The sequence below is a fragment of the Amphiura filiformis genome, chromosome 3 (genome assembly GCF_039555335.1).
Source record: "Amphiura filiformis chromosome 3, Afil_fr2py, whole genome shotgun sequence".
Taxonomy (NCBI): domain Eukaryota; kingdom Metazoa; phylum Echinodermata; class Ophiuroidea; order Amphilepidida; family Amphiuridae; genus Amphiura; species Amphiura filiformis.
The window spans coordinates 45,357,245-45,374,391 of NC_092630.1; the positions used below are offsets into that span (position 1 = coordinate 45,357,245).

Below are 17,147 nucleotides of genomic sequence, written 5' to 3' on the forward strand. Positions count from 1 at the left end.
ATGTCTTGTCATCAGGATTCAGTACCACAGAGTCATCTGAGACAGGTGGCAAGTCTGTTGTGACTAATCTTGTCAGTGTAACTTAGCTTACCTCTAAACAATCACTGCTGATAATCAATGATGATGTCTTGTCATCAGGATTCAGTACCACAGAGTCATCTGAGACAGGTGGCAAGTATGTTGTGACTAATCTTGTCATTGTAACATTACTTACCTCTAAACAATCACTGCTGATAATCAATGATGATGTCTTGTCATCAGGATTCAGTACCACAGAGTCATCTGAGACAGGTGGGAAATCTGTTGTGACTAATCTTGTCAGTGTGTAACATATAGGCAGCTGAAATAACAAGCAGTTACATTAAGTAGATTCCTTGATAATGGCCATCATCATAACCAATTTCCCATTGATTATAAAAGAGAAAATCATTCTTATTGAAAAAAATATATACACATTCAAACTGCAGTTAAGAATTAAGGTTTAATCTAAAGACATGCAAATTTATTAGAGTCACGCGGTAGCCGTGACCAGCAAGTTTTTAAAAAAAAAGACTGATAAAGAAGACTAATAACAGATGCTCCCGCGAGACTATATTTACACGTAACATTAAAACACTTGACTTCTATTGTTCGATGTTATTTTTCGCTGGGTACAAAATGTATCTAAAACCATGCTAAATGTTATTTACAGTCCCAGGTGTAATATCGTGACAACTCATTAATTCCAAAAGGGCCACCAATCCTACAGTCAATCATTGTTCGTAATAAACAAATATTTTTGCTTCCATTTCACACGGTATTTCATAGCGAAAATTAGTTGCAAATCATACTGATCCAGAATTTTTGGACACTGCTACAGGTCTACCTGGTTATCACCTTCACACTACTTTTTCAGATTCACTTCCAAATATACCCTAGCAGTTTCCTGGATACCCTACATACAAATTCTGAGCCCCATTCGCCAAAAAATCAAGTTTTTCGAAATTCTTTTGTTCTTATCGGACGACGCATCCATTTATATAATAAATGCTGTATTTCGACACATTAATTTACAGCAGATGTCCGTGGCCTAATGGTTAGTGCGCTTGACTCCAGATACGCTATCCCGAGTTCGAAACCCGGTGACCAACTGATTTTTTTTTCAATGTTTTATTAAACAATTTATTGTCATTAATCAACGATAACATAATTTTAAACATCCAGTGCTATTGTGATATTATTTTTTTATTAAAGCAAGTTGTTTGATCCTCATGGAAATTGTTTATTGTGTTAAGGGCCTATTTAAAAACACAGCATAATGTGATACAACACCATCAAGGATCAAAAGAAATCTGAATAACACAAGAAACCAGATCAGGTATTATAATATAGGGTATGCAATACGTCGTTACTCATTGTTATTCTCATTTAAATATATTTTGTCCTACCACGGGCAAATTCGCATGATAATAGGACAATGATGATTGTGATATGTATGCATGGTTGTTGAATCGATTAAGAGACCTGACTCTCTGTCATCTTCAGCTATCGTAGAACATGACAATTGTCATACCGTCCCGGTAGGTTGATTACAAACACTCTGTAGGTGTGGAAAATTGTTCCGCTAGTATCGCTGGCAAAGTTACGTAATTAATCGGATTAACTACCATAGCAATAGGTACAAACAATTTTGAATATACCGCTGCTGCACTACAAGCAGGTTGCACTCATCACCTGTCTTCAATCATATAATAGATTGAATACAATACCGCTCTTTTCAAAGAGACTAATCTTACAGGTGCAAGTGATTATCATTTCTTTGACATCTATGGTTCAATGCAGATGTACCCCATGAACGTAGTAGTGCAGCGCGATATACTCAAAAATTGTTTGTACCTATTGCTATGGTAGTTAATCCGATTATTAACTTCGCCAGCGTATGGAAGGCCAGCAGGAAAAAAAATCCAAATAACATCAAGCATATATAGTACGGAAGCGTCTATGTGACACAACTTGACAAAATAATTATCTTGCCATGTCGACTTATTATCAGCATTATGTCAACATGACGATATAAAATATCTCGCCAAGACAACTGAACAAACAAGTCAACATGGCAAGATACATTATCATGCTAAGTCGACATACCAAAAATGGATGTCGTCTTCCCGAAATAAATTATTATGCCAAGTCAATTTAGCAACAAATTAATGTCTACATAGCAGGATATTTTGTCACGTCCAGTTGACTTAACAAACAATATAAGTCAACATGGTAAGATAAATTATCATACCAAGGAATAGTAATTTTTGACACCGTATAATTTAAATTATTGAAAAGCATCCTCGGGATGTAGAGGAGGGGCGACCCGAAATTAAAGGAAAATTAAATCTCAAAAGACCGCCGACAACCGCCGCTCAATAGGGATATCCAACTAGATTGCCCAAGTAGGGCTACAAAGAACCACAAACCGCGAAATTTGGATATCCAGCTAGATTGCCCCCTAGGACTCAGGAACCACAAATCTTGAAATATGGATATCCTGCAAATTAAAACCACAAACCGCGAAAAACCGCCAACAACTGTCGCGTAATAGAAATATTCAACTATATTGCCCCGCAGGGCTACAAAGAACCATAAACCGCGAAATTTGGATATCCAACTAGATTGCCCCGCAGGGCTATAAAGAACCATAAACCGCGAAATATGGATGTCCAACAAGTTTTAACTATAAATTAGCCCTCGATAGAGGGCAAAGCTTGAAGGATTAGGGAAATTATAACCACGAACCGCGAAAGTTGCCTTAACAAACAATATAAGTCAACATGGTAAGATAAGTTATCATACCAAGTAATAGTAATTGTTGACACCGTATAATTTAAATTATTGAAAAGCATCCTCGGGATGTAGAGGAGGGGCGGCCCTAAATTAAAGGGAAAATTAAATCTCAAAAGACCACCGACAACCTTCGCTCAATAGGGATATCCAACTAGATTGCCCCGCAGGGCTACAGAGAACCACAAACCGCGAAATTTGGATATCTAGCTAGATTGCCAGGACCACAAATCTTGAAATATGGATATCCTACAAATTAAAACCACAAACCGCGAAAACCTGCCAACAACTGCCGCTCAATAGAAATATCCAACATGATTGCCCCGCAGGGCTATAAAGAACCACACACCGCGACATATGGAAGTTTTAACTATAAATTAGCCCTCAATAGAGGGCATGGCTTGAAGGATAAGGAAAATTATAACCACGAACCGCGAAAGACCTCCAACAACCACCTCAATAGAGATATCCAACTATATTACCCTTCGCAGGGCTACAAAGAACCACAAACCATGAAATATGGATATCCAACAAGCTTAATAAATTAGCCCCGATAGAGGACAGGGCTTGAAGAATAAAGGAATACCACGAGCCGCGAAAGACCGCCAACAACCGCCGCTCAATAGAGATATCCAACTAGATTGCCTGCAGGGCTACAAAGAACCACAAACGGCGAAATTTGGATATCCAACTAGATTGCCCCAGTGCTACAAAGAACACATACATTTTAGTTATAGGTATAGCTACATATACTCGTATTTTTTATTGTCATAAATCAAGGATAATATTATTCAAACTTCTATTTTTCACTTTATTCGTCTTATGGAGTACTTCGTAACCGGATGACTTTTCAAGCTTGGAGCTACTCGGCTTCATTCATAAAAAGAAAAGAAATCTACCAAAAAACGTTGACAACGTAAGAAAGCAGCAAGTTTAAAAGCCCCCACCTCGCTCACTTTTTGAAACTTGGTCCCATTTGTAAAAGATACTGATTTAATCTTTGTCATAATTATCAACTTTCAACATTTCCAGAAGTGTTATGTATCTTTAATGTGCCGATGCGATATTAAGTTGTTAGCATTCTGGAACGATCAGAAAGGTTTTTTGGTTATTGTTTTATAATAATTATTAAGTTCATGACCAATGATTGAATTAACGAATAACAAGTAGGCATGTTAATGGCAATGATGCTATTGTTTAAACGTTAAAAACACCGATTTGCTGTTGATATTCAAAATGGGACCAAGTTTCAAAAAGTGAGCCGAGGTGGGGCTTTTAAACTTGCTGCTTTCTTTACGTTGTCAACGCTTTTTGGTAGATTATCACCACTCTTTTGAGCTTTCAGGATTGACAGTGTGCTATGTTGGCTGTAGTTTTCCACTTGTAAGGTCTAAGGTTCAAATCATTGATCATAATTAGTTTCATGTGCTTCATTCCCTGCTCCTGAGTCCTTTTATGCAGTTGCTCCATAAGCATACAGACAAATCATCCTTTTAAGTGTTTGTATATGTTCTGCAGAATTAGGCCAGTCCGCATGATTTAATGCATAATAGGCACATGTGTCACCACTACACTACTGGTAAAACAAAGTATGGAGCTTCATGTTTGGCTGTCAGAGCATTATATTGTAAAATGAAGGTCTACATGAGGCCCAAATTTTGGAAGGGTCAACAAAGTCATTATGTACTGATTGTCACTTCTTCAATGTGCTTCATCATCTGCATTTAATGGGCTATTCCAGTTGAAATCCATACAACCCCTATGGAAGACATGGCCATGATCTCCCACACATGGGGTGTATATTTCAAATGGAATCACCCATTCAGGTAATCCAATTTAAAGTTCACACTCCCTGTGTGGAAAAGTAAGGTCCTGCCTTCCATAGGGGGTATGAATTTCAAATGGAATATCCTATTACATGTGTGACTGTTAGAGTACCAGACTTACAAAATGAAAGTCTAATTTACAAATTCTGAAATGGTCAGTTGAATCTTTTTTCACACAGTGTCATTGGTGTCATGTGCAAGTCTTATATGTACAATCCTGCCGATGCATCTGTTTACGCATGTATCTATTTATCTAAATAAACTTACTGATATAACGTTTTTGAAGTCATCTGTTGAACTCAAAAGAACAGCCCAAAGCATGTGGGTAGCTCCAGCTTTGTTTAAGACTATTTGAGAAGTTTTAATTGTATCTGAAATGGAGAACATATATATAGATGAACAAAGTGAACAAATAAATACTGGTTTAAAAAGAAAATAAATATACATTTTGTTATCTAGTTAAACATACCTACTACCACATGGACACATTTTCACTCCCAATCATCACCAGTGACAATGCATCATAAAATAAACAATGGGAGTCAGTGCATTCAAATTTATATTTACACAACACAAAATAGTTAAATTTTACTTTGTAACTTCGCATCATTGTGTTTCATGATTTGAAGGAAAGTTCAGTTTGAATGTTAGACATAGGATTTAATGGTTTATACATACCAGGGTTGTGATGACTTGCCAGGTTGTTGATAATCAAGGCAGAACACTTGGCTACCCTTGTGTACATGATTTGCTGATCATCTGTTCTAGCTTCTGTAATAACAATATAAAGTGTTATAGTAGTAGCTAGTTACCTATCACTCTACAATTGAAAGTTTAAGGTAGGAAAAAAGAGTCAGAAACACACACAAAAATATGGTAAGATTGGGATTATCATGTTTGGTCTGTAGATCACACAAGTTGGTGTTAGCCATTAAATGACAATAAAAAATATATCACTTATCAAGGCAGTACAAGAGCAATACATTTCAAACTTGATTTTATATTTTGAGAAATAGCCAGACTGTATAATATTTGACAGTGTCTTACATAATAAAATGTTAAATTGCAGTTCCTGTACATACCACTTTCTAATTCAGTATACACTGCGCTATCAACTGCAGTGACATTTACAGTTTCCCTCCCATGATGTGAAGTGGAATGTGCCAGCTGTTGAACCATACTACCCAAGGATGAAATCGTATCTTCCAAAGTTTGGCTTTTGAGAAGTGATTCTTCTGTGTTTTCCAGCATATCTCTAAAGTAAAACAAAAATGCAACATATGAGAATCTGTTCATTTATTACGTTATATTGTTGTGAAGTGAAACTGTTGTACACTGAGCGTATACACACATCACAATCAAGCCACTGTAATTAAGTAACGCTGAATAATTATTATGCCCGCAAAGAATGGTTTATGATATACAGACCAATAGTAGGTCATACAATAAATACCAAATATCTACCATAGTATGTGATAAAGAAGCTTACCCATCAAGTTCATCAGTTAGAACTCCACCTGTAGCCAAAGCATCTCCTCTGCTCACAGGTCTAAAAAAACAAACACCCAAAGTATTTTCTTCAAACATGGTTCAAAAACAGTCCACAAATAAATAAAAAATAATAAAAATAATAAAAAACCCTCTATATGTATAATATTATGCAATTACTCCTGCTTTAATCAAACAAATATTATCCTGTTTGATATTACCCACTGATCTTGATGTAACCTTAAAACTTCAATGCAAACATCTTAGGTGGTGATGTGCAAACCCTAACTCATTGCTAGTGAAAGTGAAATGTTTCGCTCCTGAGTCGACTTGAGTTCAAATCAATGTGATTTCCTGACACAGCAACCAGATGTGAAAAACTGCCATCAAAAACTGCAACACGGTAACTGCTAATTAGAATGATATGACCATTGGATTATCATGTTACTAATAGAAATATGCTCTGATGACCTTTAAAGAAGTGAGAGATACACTTAAACAAAGTACATTGCAGTTTAAAACTAACCCACTTACCTTGGTGTTAATGTTCCAGGCATAGGTATGGTATCTCCCTGTCTTCCCGGAGATACCCTTTCAACAGGTTGGCCTATCTGTGATGCTAGCCAGATATTGACCAGATTGAATAGCAGCGAGACTATGGCACTAGCTGTATCTTTGTCTAGTAGCTCCGATTTATAATATTCTGAAACAAATCAGGAATGTTAATACAGTTTAATATTCACAACTCAAAAATCTTAACTTTACATGATCTTAGTTTGCCAAAAAGGGTCGATTGAAATATGGTTAGTTCATTCAATGATGTAATGTCAGCAATTTATAGTAAAATTGAAGAGTGGTTTTCCGAAACTCGCTCAGTCCGGTTTTGGTCAAAATCAAACCAAGCATATAGTCTACTCATCATTATAGTGAACAATGACGTGTAAACTATCCCATTTTACAAACCCCACCCAGTACCCTATCATCAGCTAATTGAATTTACTTTACTTTTTCAAGATTCATTCAGTCCTCACATCCTGGTAATGAGTTACATTGGTATTACAAAACTCTCTCAGTTCAAAAGGTGATTTTCTCATAATGGGTCAATGAAGTGAGTTGAGTGAATTTTGGAAAAACACTCTTCAATTGTTCATTGCACTATTTTGCTTTTGACAATGTTGCAAATAAATATTACTACACAATTAAGTTCCTTACCATGTGTTGTTATTACAGCTAACACTCGCAGGGCTCCAAGACAATGTGCTACAGCTAGAGGTTCTGATTCCAGACTCTCAAAACCTTTCTCAGCACAGTACCTGCAAATATCAAGTTCACAAGTACATTAAAAGAAGAAAAACATCGGAAAATGAACATGTCCTATTAAGGATTCTATTCAAGTTGTGATTAATTGGTTTGAGTTCAGGCACATACAAATTGATGAGGGCCCTTTGAATTTGAGATCACAGGTCCAACTGGCCTTTGAACATGTTGGCTTATGTCCAACACTGATTCCATATCAGCCTTGGTAAATCACAAATGATGTCAGACTCTGCGATCAAACAAAATAACAGGGGCATAAGCTATAAATTTTGAAAAGGATTAATGTTGAAGTAGAAACCAAGTTCTTCTTGCTGACTTTGGCATTAACATTTCACAGGCCCATAGGGTGGTGCATTGGCACTTGGCCCGAGGACTTGTCTTTAATATTTCCAATACTGTATTAAAATAGAATCAAGCTTGAAGAATTCCAATAGGAAATGAAATATGCTCCTGAAGTATATGAGAGGGAGTTTTTTTTAAATTCTCTGTTAAATGTTGACATTATTTCAAATTGTTGGGGGAGATGGGTGGGGGGGGGGGTTCAGAGGGGTCTAGGGTCCAGACCCAGCATGGGGAGTCTGCTGACAAACTTTTCTTGAATGATTTGGATGGTTTAAGTAACTTAAATGGGTCAAACCTTATGGGTGAAAAGAGGTGAAATCCTCTGTGACAGGTTCTGGGCCTAGTAGAGGGAGGTATGAGATACTGAATAGATGAAATAGGTAAGAATCTACTGTGGACCCAAATAAGCAATAAACAATACACAGGGAGGAGTATGGTTTGACACTTACCATATCATGTCTGTCAATATATCCAGTAGCTTCTTGGAGTCCCTGAGGGTTTGTAGATGCATGTTATGACAAGCAAACACTTCTAGTAATTCCAATTCAGATACTCTGCTAATAGGACTGTGTGCTGGTATACTGTCTATGCATTTCAGTGATGGTAGCAGTAACAGCTGATATACTCTATTGTTTACAATATCACCTGTAATGCAGCATGGATGTATATATTTGTTGCAAGTTGACATATTGAAAACATTGGGCTGTTCCATTTAAAATCCACACTACCCTTGAGAAGATTTTGGAAATATGTTTGACAGGGGAGTATAAATTTCATAAGGAATGAATACTTTAGGCACTACATTTGAAACGCACATTCCCTCTGTGGAAGATTCAGGTTGAATCTTTCTCAGAGGGTGTATGAAATTCAAATGGAGCTTCCTAATGTGCTAATTCCATTTGAAATTCATATTCCCGCTGTGAAACATATTTCCAAACACTTTCACATTGGTAGTTTGAATTTCATATGGAATAGCCCATTTTACATACTGATAGAAGTGATCCCTGTCACAAATGCATATTCTAAATTAAGGATGTCATATTTCCTTAACCCCACATAGAAATATGGATTAGGAAAACCTAGGCATGACAGTGTTCTTTCACAGAAAAAGCTAAAATAGAGAGAAAACCCTGAAAAAGTGTGTGAAATTGAGCACAAACATCCCAAAACAGCATGAAAATAAATAAAAATGCATACAATTTGGTTTTAAACAAATGAATGTAGGTTTAAACCTGAAAATTCTCATGCATGAAAACCTAAAGTATATGTTAATTTCTAAGTTTTTGTTTAATCTCTTCAGTAATAATTACCAGACTCATCTCAAGTGGAGGTCACTTCCAATCATCCCAAGTCATATGGCTTAGGAATGTGTTCTGTACTCCTAACCCATGTGATTTGGGGATGATTTGAAGTGACACCCACTTGAGATGAGTCTGGTACTCCTTTAACTACAGTAAAAAGAGAAGCATGTAGCAGGCAACGACAGCATTGTTTTGATATGGATGTACACATCTGTCATACAAGCAAAGCAGTGTTACGCCATATGTGACTGAAACTACACTGCATAAAATGTTTTATAGTCTGTAACTATTTATTTTTTATCCAAAGTTTAAATTTGATATGACATCCAAATATCCCCCTTAATTTGCTTACAATTTTTCTTTTGTTTTACTTCTATCTGCTGAACATCAACCAAATATTTAAACACTTACCATAGCTGTATTGTAATTGCAGGTCTATTGGTTTATCACTCTTATCTAAGTGCCACACATCCAGCCTATTAGGGGCACTTAATTGTGATACTATTGCACACATATGGTTATCTGGTAGGGTCAATGGATCTAGATTGGTTATTCCTGAGAAAGATGTGTCTTCATTGAAGTGCAGAACACCTTTGAGACCTTTTCAAATCACAAAACATAAAATGAATTAAAACCATTCCATGTGTGGTATGTTAATACATGAAAAAATATTATTGTAAAATTACAAAATTACTAAAGAATCAAGCCCAGAGACTTGAACAAAGAATAAATTCAAGTTATGCATTCTAATTTTTGGAAAACACATCTCCTAATCTTTTTCATAACCAATTGTCAAAAATAACATAAAATGTTAAAATTATGGCTAACTCTTAGCCTATCTTCAAGATTTTGAATGCTTAGACTTGTGCCAAATCTTAGGATTTTGTGACTACAATTGTAAAAAAACATGTAAAATTGCATATATTTAGCCTGTTTTCCCTCAATTGCAAAAACAAACATTAAAATTTGCCTTTAATGGCCAATTAGAACTAACTAAAGAATTTGGATTTAGCTATGTTTCATTTGGCAAAACAAGATAATATTTTTTTATAATTCCAACAAATTAGTGCTGTATTTTTCTGGAACCGGGAGCAGGACATTTGTTTCCAACAAAAGATCAGGTCTATCCTCATGTTATGTTTGGTCACCTGTTATTTTTGCAAGGGGGAGATGAGTAATACTTCATATGATAAAATGTTTTGCACAGTTCTTTGTAAGCGTTAGTCCTCGCCTGTATGTGCGCGACGCAAATCATGTCCACAGAAACTTTTCCAAATTATATATGCTGGAAGGTAAGTTTATAGTACGCTTACTTTGTAAAAGGAAATAGGAAAAACATTATTGTGTGCTGAAAATAGAAATTGTTTACATACCTTGCAGATAGGCAGCACAGTGCTTTCCTTTGATGGTTATGAACACAAGGTTGCCTATATTTTGACCTGCTTCTTGCAGACTAGGAATGTCAAGGGCCAAACTGGGGATCACCTCAGAATTCTCTTTGTTGAAATTCTGACAGACCAACTCATCACTTATCAGTGTATCCCAAACCATGACTGTTATCTGAAAAAGTAGCACAACTAAACAATCAATAAACAGTTATTTATTCATCTAACATTATCACCTTTGGCTATGTCAAAACTTAAAAAAACTATTTTTCTTGATTTAACCTTTCTTTTAATTACAATATCTTCAACTTTTTTTCACCCACCCTTTTTGCTTTGCTTCTATTCTCTTTACTATTATTATTATTTTCCCCTTTCATTTTCATTTTCTTATTCCTTTCCTTTCATTCTGTTACTTGCTTCCTTTCTCTCTTCCATTTGCAGCTTTCTTTCTTTCACTCTTTTTTTATATTTCACAATTAGAACATGATTCCATGCAAATATGTCTACACTGTTTTACCATTATTAGCAATTGAAAAAAGTACAATTTGATCATGGAATACAATGCATTACTAAAACATTAATATTTCAATGAATGTGTTTTTATTTGTTTACTATCCAACTTACCCCTGGATGACTGAGGTAGAAATTCTTGTTGTGAATATTTACATTTCCTGATTCACTATCACAATGAAGATGAATCTTCAGAGGCTCCTCTGAAAATGAGAGATAAGAATAATGTGTTATCATCAACCATACAGATGAATAGCAATTCTTTGTGAATAAGTCATACAAAATGTAACCAAAAGAAACATTTATTAAAAAAAAAAAGAACAAATTCCTGTCAGTATCTCTCACTAAATAACTCCATGGAATGTGAACAGATTGCATTTTTTCGTCAATAATTTCACAACTGAGAGCAGTAGAAATATCTTTATTACAGGGGATATAGGTTTAGCCAAAGCTCTAATTAGCCCCATGCATAATGCCAAAAATAAATGTACTCAATTTTATATCACCCCATGATCTGTACTTAGCCTATGTTTCTCATCTTGACACCCTCATTAACTGACAAAGTAGTCACTTGACTGTTCTTATTATCACCAAGAGAATACCTCACTCTGCATTCTCAACTACTTACAAATCCTAATCACTGTTCAAAATACACAGGGACTAAGAGGAATTACCCATAATTGCACAAACAGCCCTCAACAACACAAGATACACACAAGGGCTATTTGTCATAGAATCTGTTCAAAATAAACATCACAAATCAAAAACTATATTTTGAGCCCTGATCCTAGCAGGTGTCGTAGCATCTTAACACCAAAGGAATAAACTATTCCTGACTATATAACTTCATAACCTGTAAATCACAGCATAATAATAGCTGCAGCAGTAGTGACAGTGATGACCTGCCTTTCTCATCATCACCATGTATATGGTCGAATCCAACGAAAAGTGTACACGGCATGTTCAGGACCATAACTTTAAAGTATTAATCAATTGGCATTCGTTTTTGTATTGTGTTTATTCGCTTGATCATACGCTTGCGCCATATATAATAAGACCCCTTCTGTGAAAAACTTAGACACAGAGACCCCAAAACATGCTATTTTTACCCATTTTTTCAAAATATTTCTTAAAGTATTTTTAAAAACATCTAAACCAGTTATGAATAGAAGTCATTGGATTGAATCTAAATTGATTTTCTGAAAGGTGTGTATTCAAAGATTGCCTGTTCAATTTTTCACATATTTGTACATAATTATGAATTTTTTGTGATAATTTTTTGAGTGGTATTTTTTTACATTACCTACGAATACAATTTTTCATAGCACTAGATATATCTTTAAAAAATGGAAATCACTAATAAATGCACAATTGATACAAGCTTTGATATGTCCAATACTGAAATGCATTGCATTCGGACATCTTTATTATTGTGTTTAGCTGCCAGAAATTCTAAATGGCACAAAGGTAGGTTTGGTAAAAAATATGCATTACCTCCGAATACATGTTAAAAGCTGTGTCATTTCCACAAAGTGAGAGAATAGTAAACAATAGTTAAGAAAGAGGTGCAGGGTAATACACTCTTTATTTCTACCAAGTTTCAATAGCCTGCGTTTAAATATTTCTGAGATGTCAGCAATAAAAGCAAGTATTCGTAGGTAAATTTCGGTAACCGAATGTTACCTACGAATACAATTTGACATCATGACAGTATTGTGAAACACCGCCATTCATGCCAATGCCCATATTGGTACATAACGAAGGCCTGTGTGTTTGCTATCAAATCATATGTCAATGAAAGTTGCGAATTCACATACATTCCCACCATGCAAAAGTGAATACGGCTTAATTGTTGAAAAATATGTACTGAAATAGATGACGGTCTGCTCATTTGAAAGAAAAATCAGATTCAAAGAAGATTAGAAGGGGATAAATACTTGGATTTGTCAACTGTCATGTGTGCTTCATTTTAAATGTTTACCGACCTTCTGGTTTCTGAGTAATTTGTGTCCAAATTGATTTATTCAAAGGTAACTTTTGACGTTTTCGCTAAGGTTACCTACGAATACCATGGAAAAAACGACTGTTCTCATTGTTTCATGATCTAGACAACACAGTGATGGACCCTGGTATAAAGCTAATTGTAGTTGCCCTCAAACGAAAGGCCACAAGACGTAACTGACTCCAAGATGGACTTCACAAGTCTGCAATAACGGATTTGTGTCCAATTAAGCAAATTAAAGTCACTTTAGTGCCTGTGTTTCTTACTTCAATTCTCTTTCAACCGCTGTGAACCGACATTATTAATACATGATAGGGTCTAAAGTATCAATAAACGCACATAAAGAAAATAATACATTCAAAGTGCTTCATAAAATGAAGTTTTGATTGCGATGTCCACCAGTCGTCTAATTCTTACCTACAAATACTGAAATGTTACTTACGAATACAGCATAATACATGACATGTGTAATGAAGTGTCCCTACCAATGGAAATTAATTGTCAAAAACTTTAAGCGGTACCCCAGGACACTATTATTACCCATATACGGATTCATTCAACAATTATTTATTATGTAAAATTGCTGATTAACTACTTGTATATCAAAATGAAGTGGTCAAAATCTTGCTAAAAGCATCAAAATTTTTTTGATCTAAGGTAATAGCATTTATTCATTTGGACGTACCATCTGAAAGAGATCTAAAAACTACCATTTTATTAAGTCATTACCATAATAGCAAAATTTAAACCTCTAAACTCAATATAGATATTGTTAAATCGCTCATGTTACCTACGAATACCGGGTTTCTTCACCTTTTCATTGTATAAAGCGTTAGGTGTATGCGATAATTCCTAATATTCTTGACAACCCCTATCCTTCTCGTTCTTATACAATGTGTAAATTGACTCATACTCATTTGATAAATAAAATACAGAAACTGACCTAAACTTCATTTTCAAAAATAAACTAGCATAAATTGGCTAAGAGCATATTCATCGCATTATAAAAATAAAAACAAATATTTTCTGGCTGAGCTAGCATTTTCCTGACACCCTGTGGTCTACATTACACGAAAAAACCGTTAATGGGAATATTCCATTTGTTTTAGGTTGATTAGTATTGCGATAGTGAAAGCATCCTAGTGGTATTCAGAGGTAACATTGGGTTTTGATATCACATTTACTATCACACGTCCTGGATTTATTTTTCAAGATTAGTAATGGCACTTTTGGTTCCTATAAGGCCAATATGTCATCAATCAATGGGCAAAAGGAAAAATTATGGAGACATTTTTATTTCGGACTTTTATTTTTGGCCCGTGGACACTTATGGTTGGATTCGACCATATATCCTACATCTCACATCACTGGCCCTTCCTAACCAACCTGTTAATTTTTACCATCAGAGTAAGTCTGCCTAAATAACCACAAAGGAATACCATAACCACTAATTCTGCCCCTTCCAACTAACCTGTGCATGACAAGTGTTTTAGCTGCCATAGATCATCCAGCATAGCACTATACCCCCAATCTAACCTGCTAACATCACCATACAGAAAGAGCCCTAGTGTCTCATAACCACAGATGGAAAACCCCAGTTTCTTATTCTGCCCCCCCCCCCCTCTGACTAACCTGAGAATCCCAGCATGACAAGTGTTTTAGCTGTCATAGTGGTCACTTGACTGTTCTCATGATCACCAGACAGATACTCTGTATCTCACTCTACCCGTCCAATTTAACCTGGTAGCACCACCATAAAGAAGAGTCTCCTCATAACCACACTGAAAACCATATATCTTATTCTACCCCCTTCTGACTAACCTGTGAATCCCAGCATGACAAGTGTTTTAGCTGCCATAGTAGTCACTTGACTGTTCTCATGATCACCAAGACACAACTCAACCAAAGCTTGTAAACCACCTGCTTTTAAAATGGCAAACTTTACTTCACCTGCAGGAAAATACAAAAAAAACTTACAGTCCAAGAGAATTCATTACCAATGTCATGATTTATTGTGCTGGTTAACACTAACTCTGTTTTTTGTTTTTGTCTAAGGAGAAGGAAAGAAAGAAGGAAGGAATGAGGGAGGAAGGGAAGGAAGGAAGGAATGAAGGAGGGAAGGAAGGAAGGAAGGAAGGAAGGAAGGAAGGAAGGAAGGAAGGAAGGAAGGAAGGAAGGAAGGAAGGAAGGAAGGAAGGAAGGAAGGAAGGAGATGAGAAAAGTTTTTGCTCCATTGATTTATGGACTCCTCCTGTGCCAACCACTGACCAGGGACAGCAAGCCACACATGTGACTTTTGCCCAGACAACAGTTTTGTGCCTATATGAAGCCTTGGATGATTACGCAATCGGATCATGTGGGATGCATGGACTTGCAGTCACTTTGTGCTGTATTGTTTTGTATGGTCTAGCAGCGTTTAGGGTTAATAAAAGACATGTAAATTCCATGTGATATTGGAAGCTATCCCCAAAAGGAAGGACTAGCCCAAGGGTTGACATACCTGAAGTCATGGCCAAATTCAGCAGTAATGCAGCAGCCCAGAAAGCCAGATCAGAATCATGCATCATTGATAAACCCAAGATTATGGATAAGACACCAGCTTTCACAAGTCTGAAATGGAGTTGCTCTGAAACAAATATTAAAATGCATATATAAAAATCATTACAAGAAGTGAAGCTTTATCCAATGTGATAACATGAAAACTTATAACAAGTTGCCCAGCTCAATGCACTGAGCAAAGACTGTACCAATATGCAGTATGCTTCTTTTTGGCCTATTTTACACAAATATTTCACTTGATTAATGCTGTAAATAGTGTAAAGTTGCGATTCTTCTTGCCCAATTGTCTCAGTAAAGTCACTTTTTGGAGCAGGTCAGCATCAAAACTCTACATGCCCTCTAAAAAGTTGCCCAGCATATATGTACACACCACTGAACATATACCAAGATTTTTTTATCTTTGCCCCCACCCCCCCGACAAAGTACCCTTAATAGGCAATTGTTATCAATGAAAATGGTGTAATCTGTGTAATTGGCAGTTTATTCTATACACTATATCTATACTCACCACATGAGCAAAGGAAGCCCAATGTTTCTGCCATAAGTCTGACCATGTTAGGATCCTTACCGACAGCCAGTGGTATCATGGCTTTAATGAGAGCATCCTCTGATGGGCCTAGTAACTTCTCTAAAGAAGATTTTCCTGTTTGAAAAAGTGACATTAAAATATTTTATTTTTCATACACTATTGTGTACCAAGTGTTTATGGCGAAATTATTTGCAACGTAATATTTTACTTTTGATAGCCCAAGTATATAACAAAATTAATCAGACTGACTGGATTCTATACCATAAAGTTTCGCCTAATGGCGTACATGGGCTCCATTGCCTTAGGGTATATCTCACATACAAATAGAGAGCTACTCCACAAAAAAATCAGAACAAGAATTAAGGTTCTATTCCCTAATTTGCTAGTATGATTTTACACTTTTAGTTGTGCTTCAAATTCCAGTTATGTCAAGGGAGCCCATGTGTGCTGTTAGGCAAATCTTTATGGCATTCCTTTCTCTCCACCCGAAGAGCTAAAAGTGAAACATCAAATTTGATTGTCAAACCAGAACTCTAGCATGTTTCAACATAAAACAACTGTTTCAAAACAAATGAAATACAAACAAAATATGATATGCCTTGATTTCAATCCCGTATGGCTTATTCTACTTGTCATATATTACATCAGGTTAACCACTGGTTAAACACAGGCACATGTTTCATCAATTGTTTATGCATTACTTGCCTGCTACATCCTGATCACTGCCTGCCACAGCTAAATCATGTACAAGAACTAATCCCCAATGTACTATATCAGGTTAACCACTGGTTAAACACAGGCACATGTTTCATCAATTGTTTATGCATTACTTGCCTGCTACATCCTGATCACTGCCTGCCACAGCTAAATCATGTACAAGAACTAATCCCCAATGTACTATATCAGGTTAACCACTGGTTAAACACAGGCACATGTTTCATCAATTGTTTATGCATTACTTGCCTGCTACATCCTGATCACTGCCTGCCACAGCTAAATCATGTACAAGAACTAATCCCCAATGTACTATATCAGGTTAACCACTGGTTAAACACAGGCACATGTTTCATCAAT

The 17,147-nt window shown here is 36.0% G+C and overlaps 1 protein-coding gene across 1 annotated transcript; it reads right to left on the reverse strand.

Moving 5' to 3' along the window:
- Window position 1: 1 nt before the first annotated feature.
- Window positions 2-16,871, reverse strand: LOC140147705 (uncharacterized). The gene is made up of 15 exons (XM_072169471.1): window positions 16,779-16,871; window positions 16,053-16,187; window positions 15,486-15,611; window positions 14,807-14,935; window positions 11,098-11,186; window positions 10,462-10,648; window positions 9,500-9,688; window positions 8,237-8,432; window positions 7,341-7,441; window positions 6,663-6,831; window positions 6,130-6,189; window positions 5,723-5,895; window positions 5,319-5,411; window positions 4,908-5,011; window positions 2-340 (listed from the first exon to the last, which is right to left on the reverse strand). The coding sequence occupies exons 2-15, from the start codon at window positions 16,129-16,131 to the stop codon at window positions 83-85; spliced, it is 1,953 nt and encodes a 650-aa protein (XP_072025572.1). The 5' UTR covers window positions 16,132-16,187; window positions 16,779-16,871; the 3' UTR covers window positions 2-82.
- Window positions 16,872-17,147: the final 276 nt, after the last annotated feature.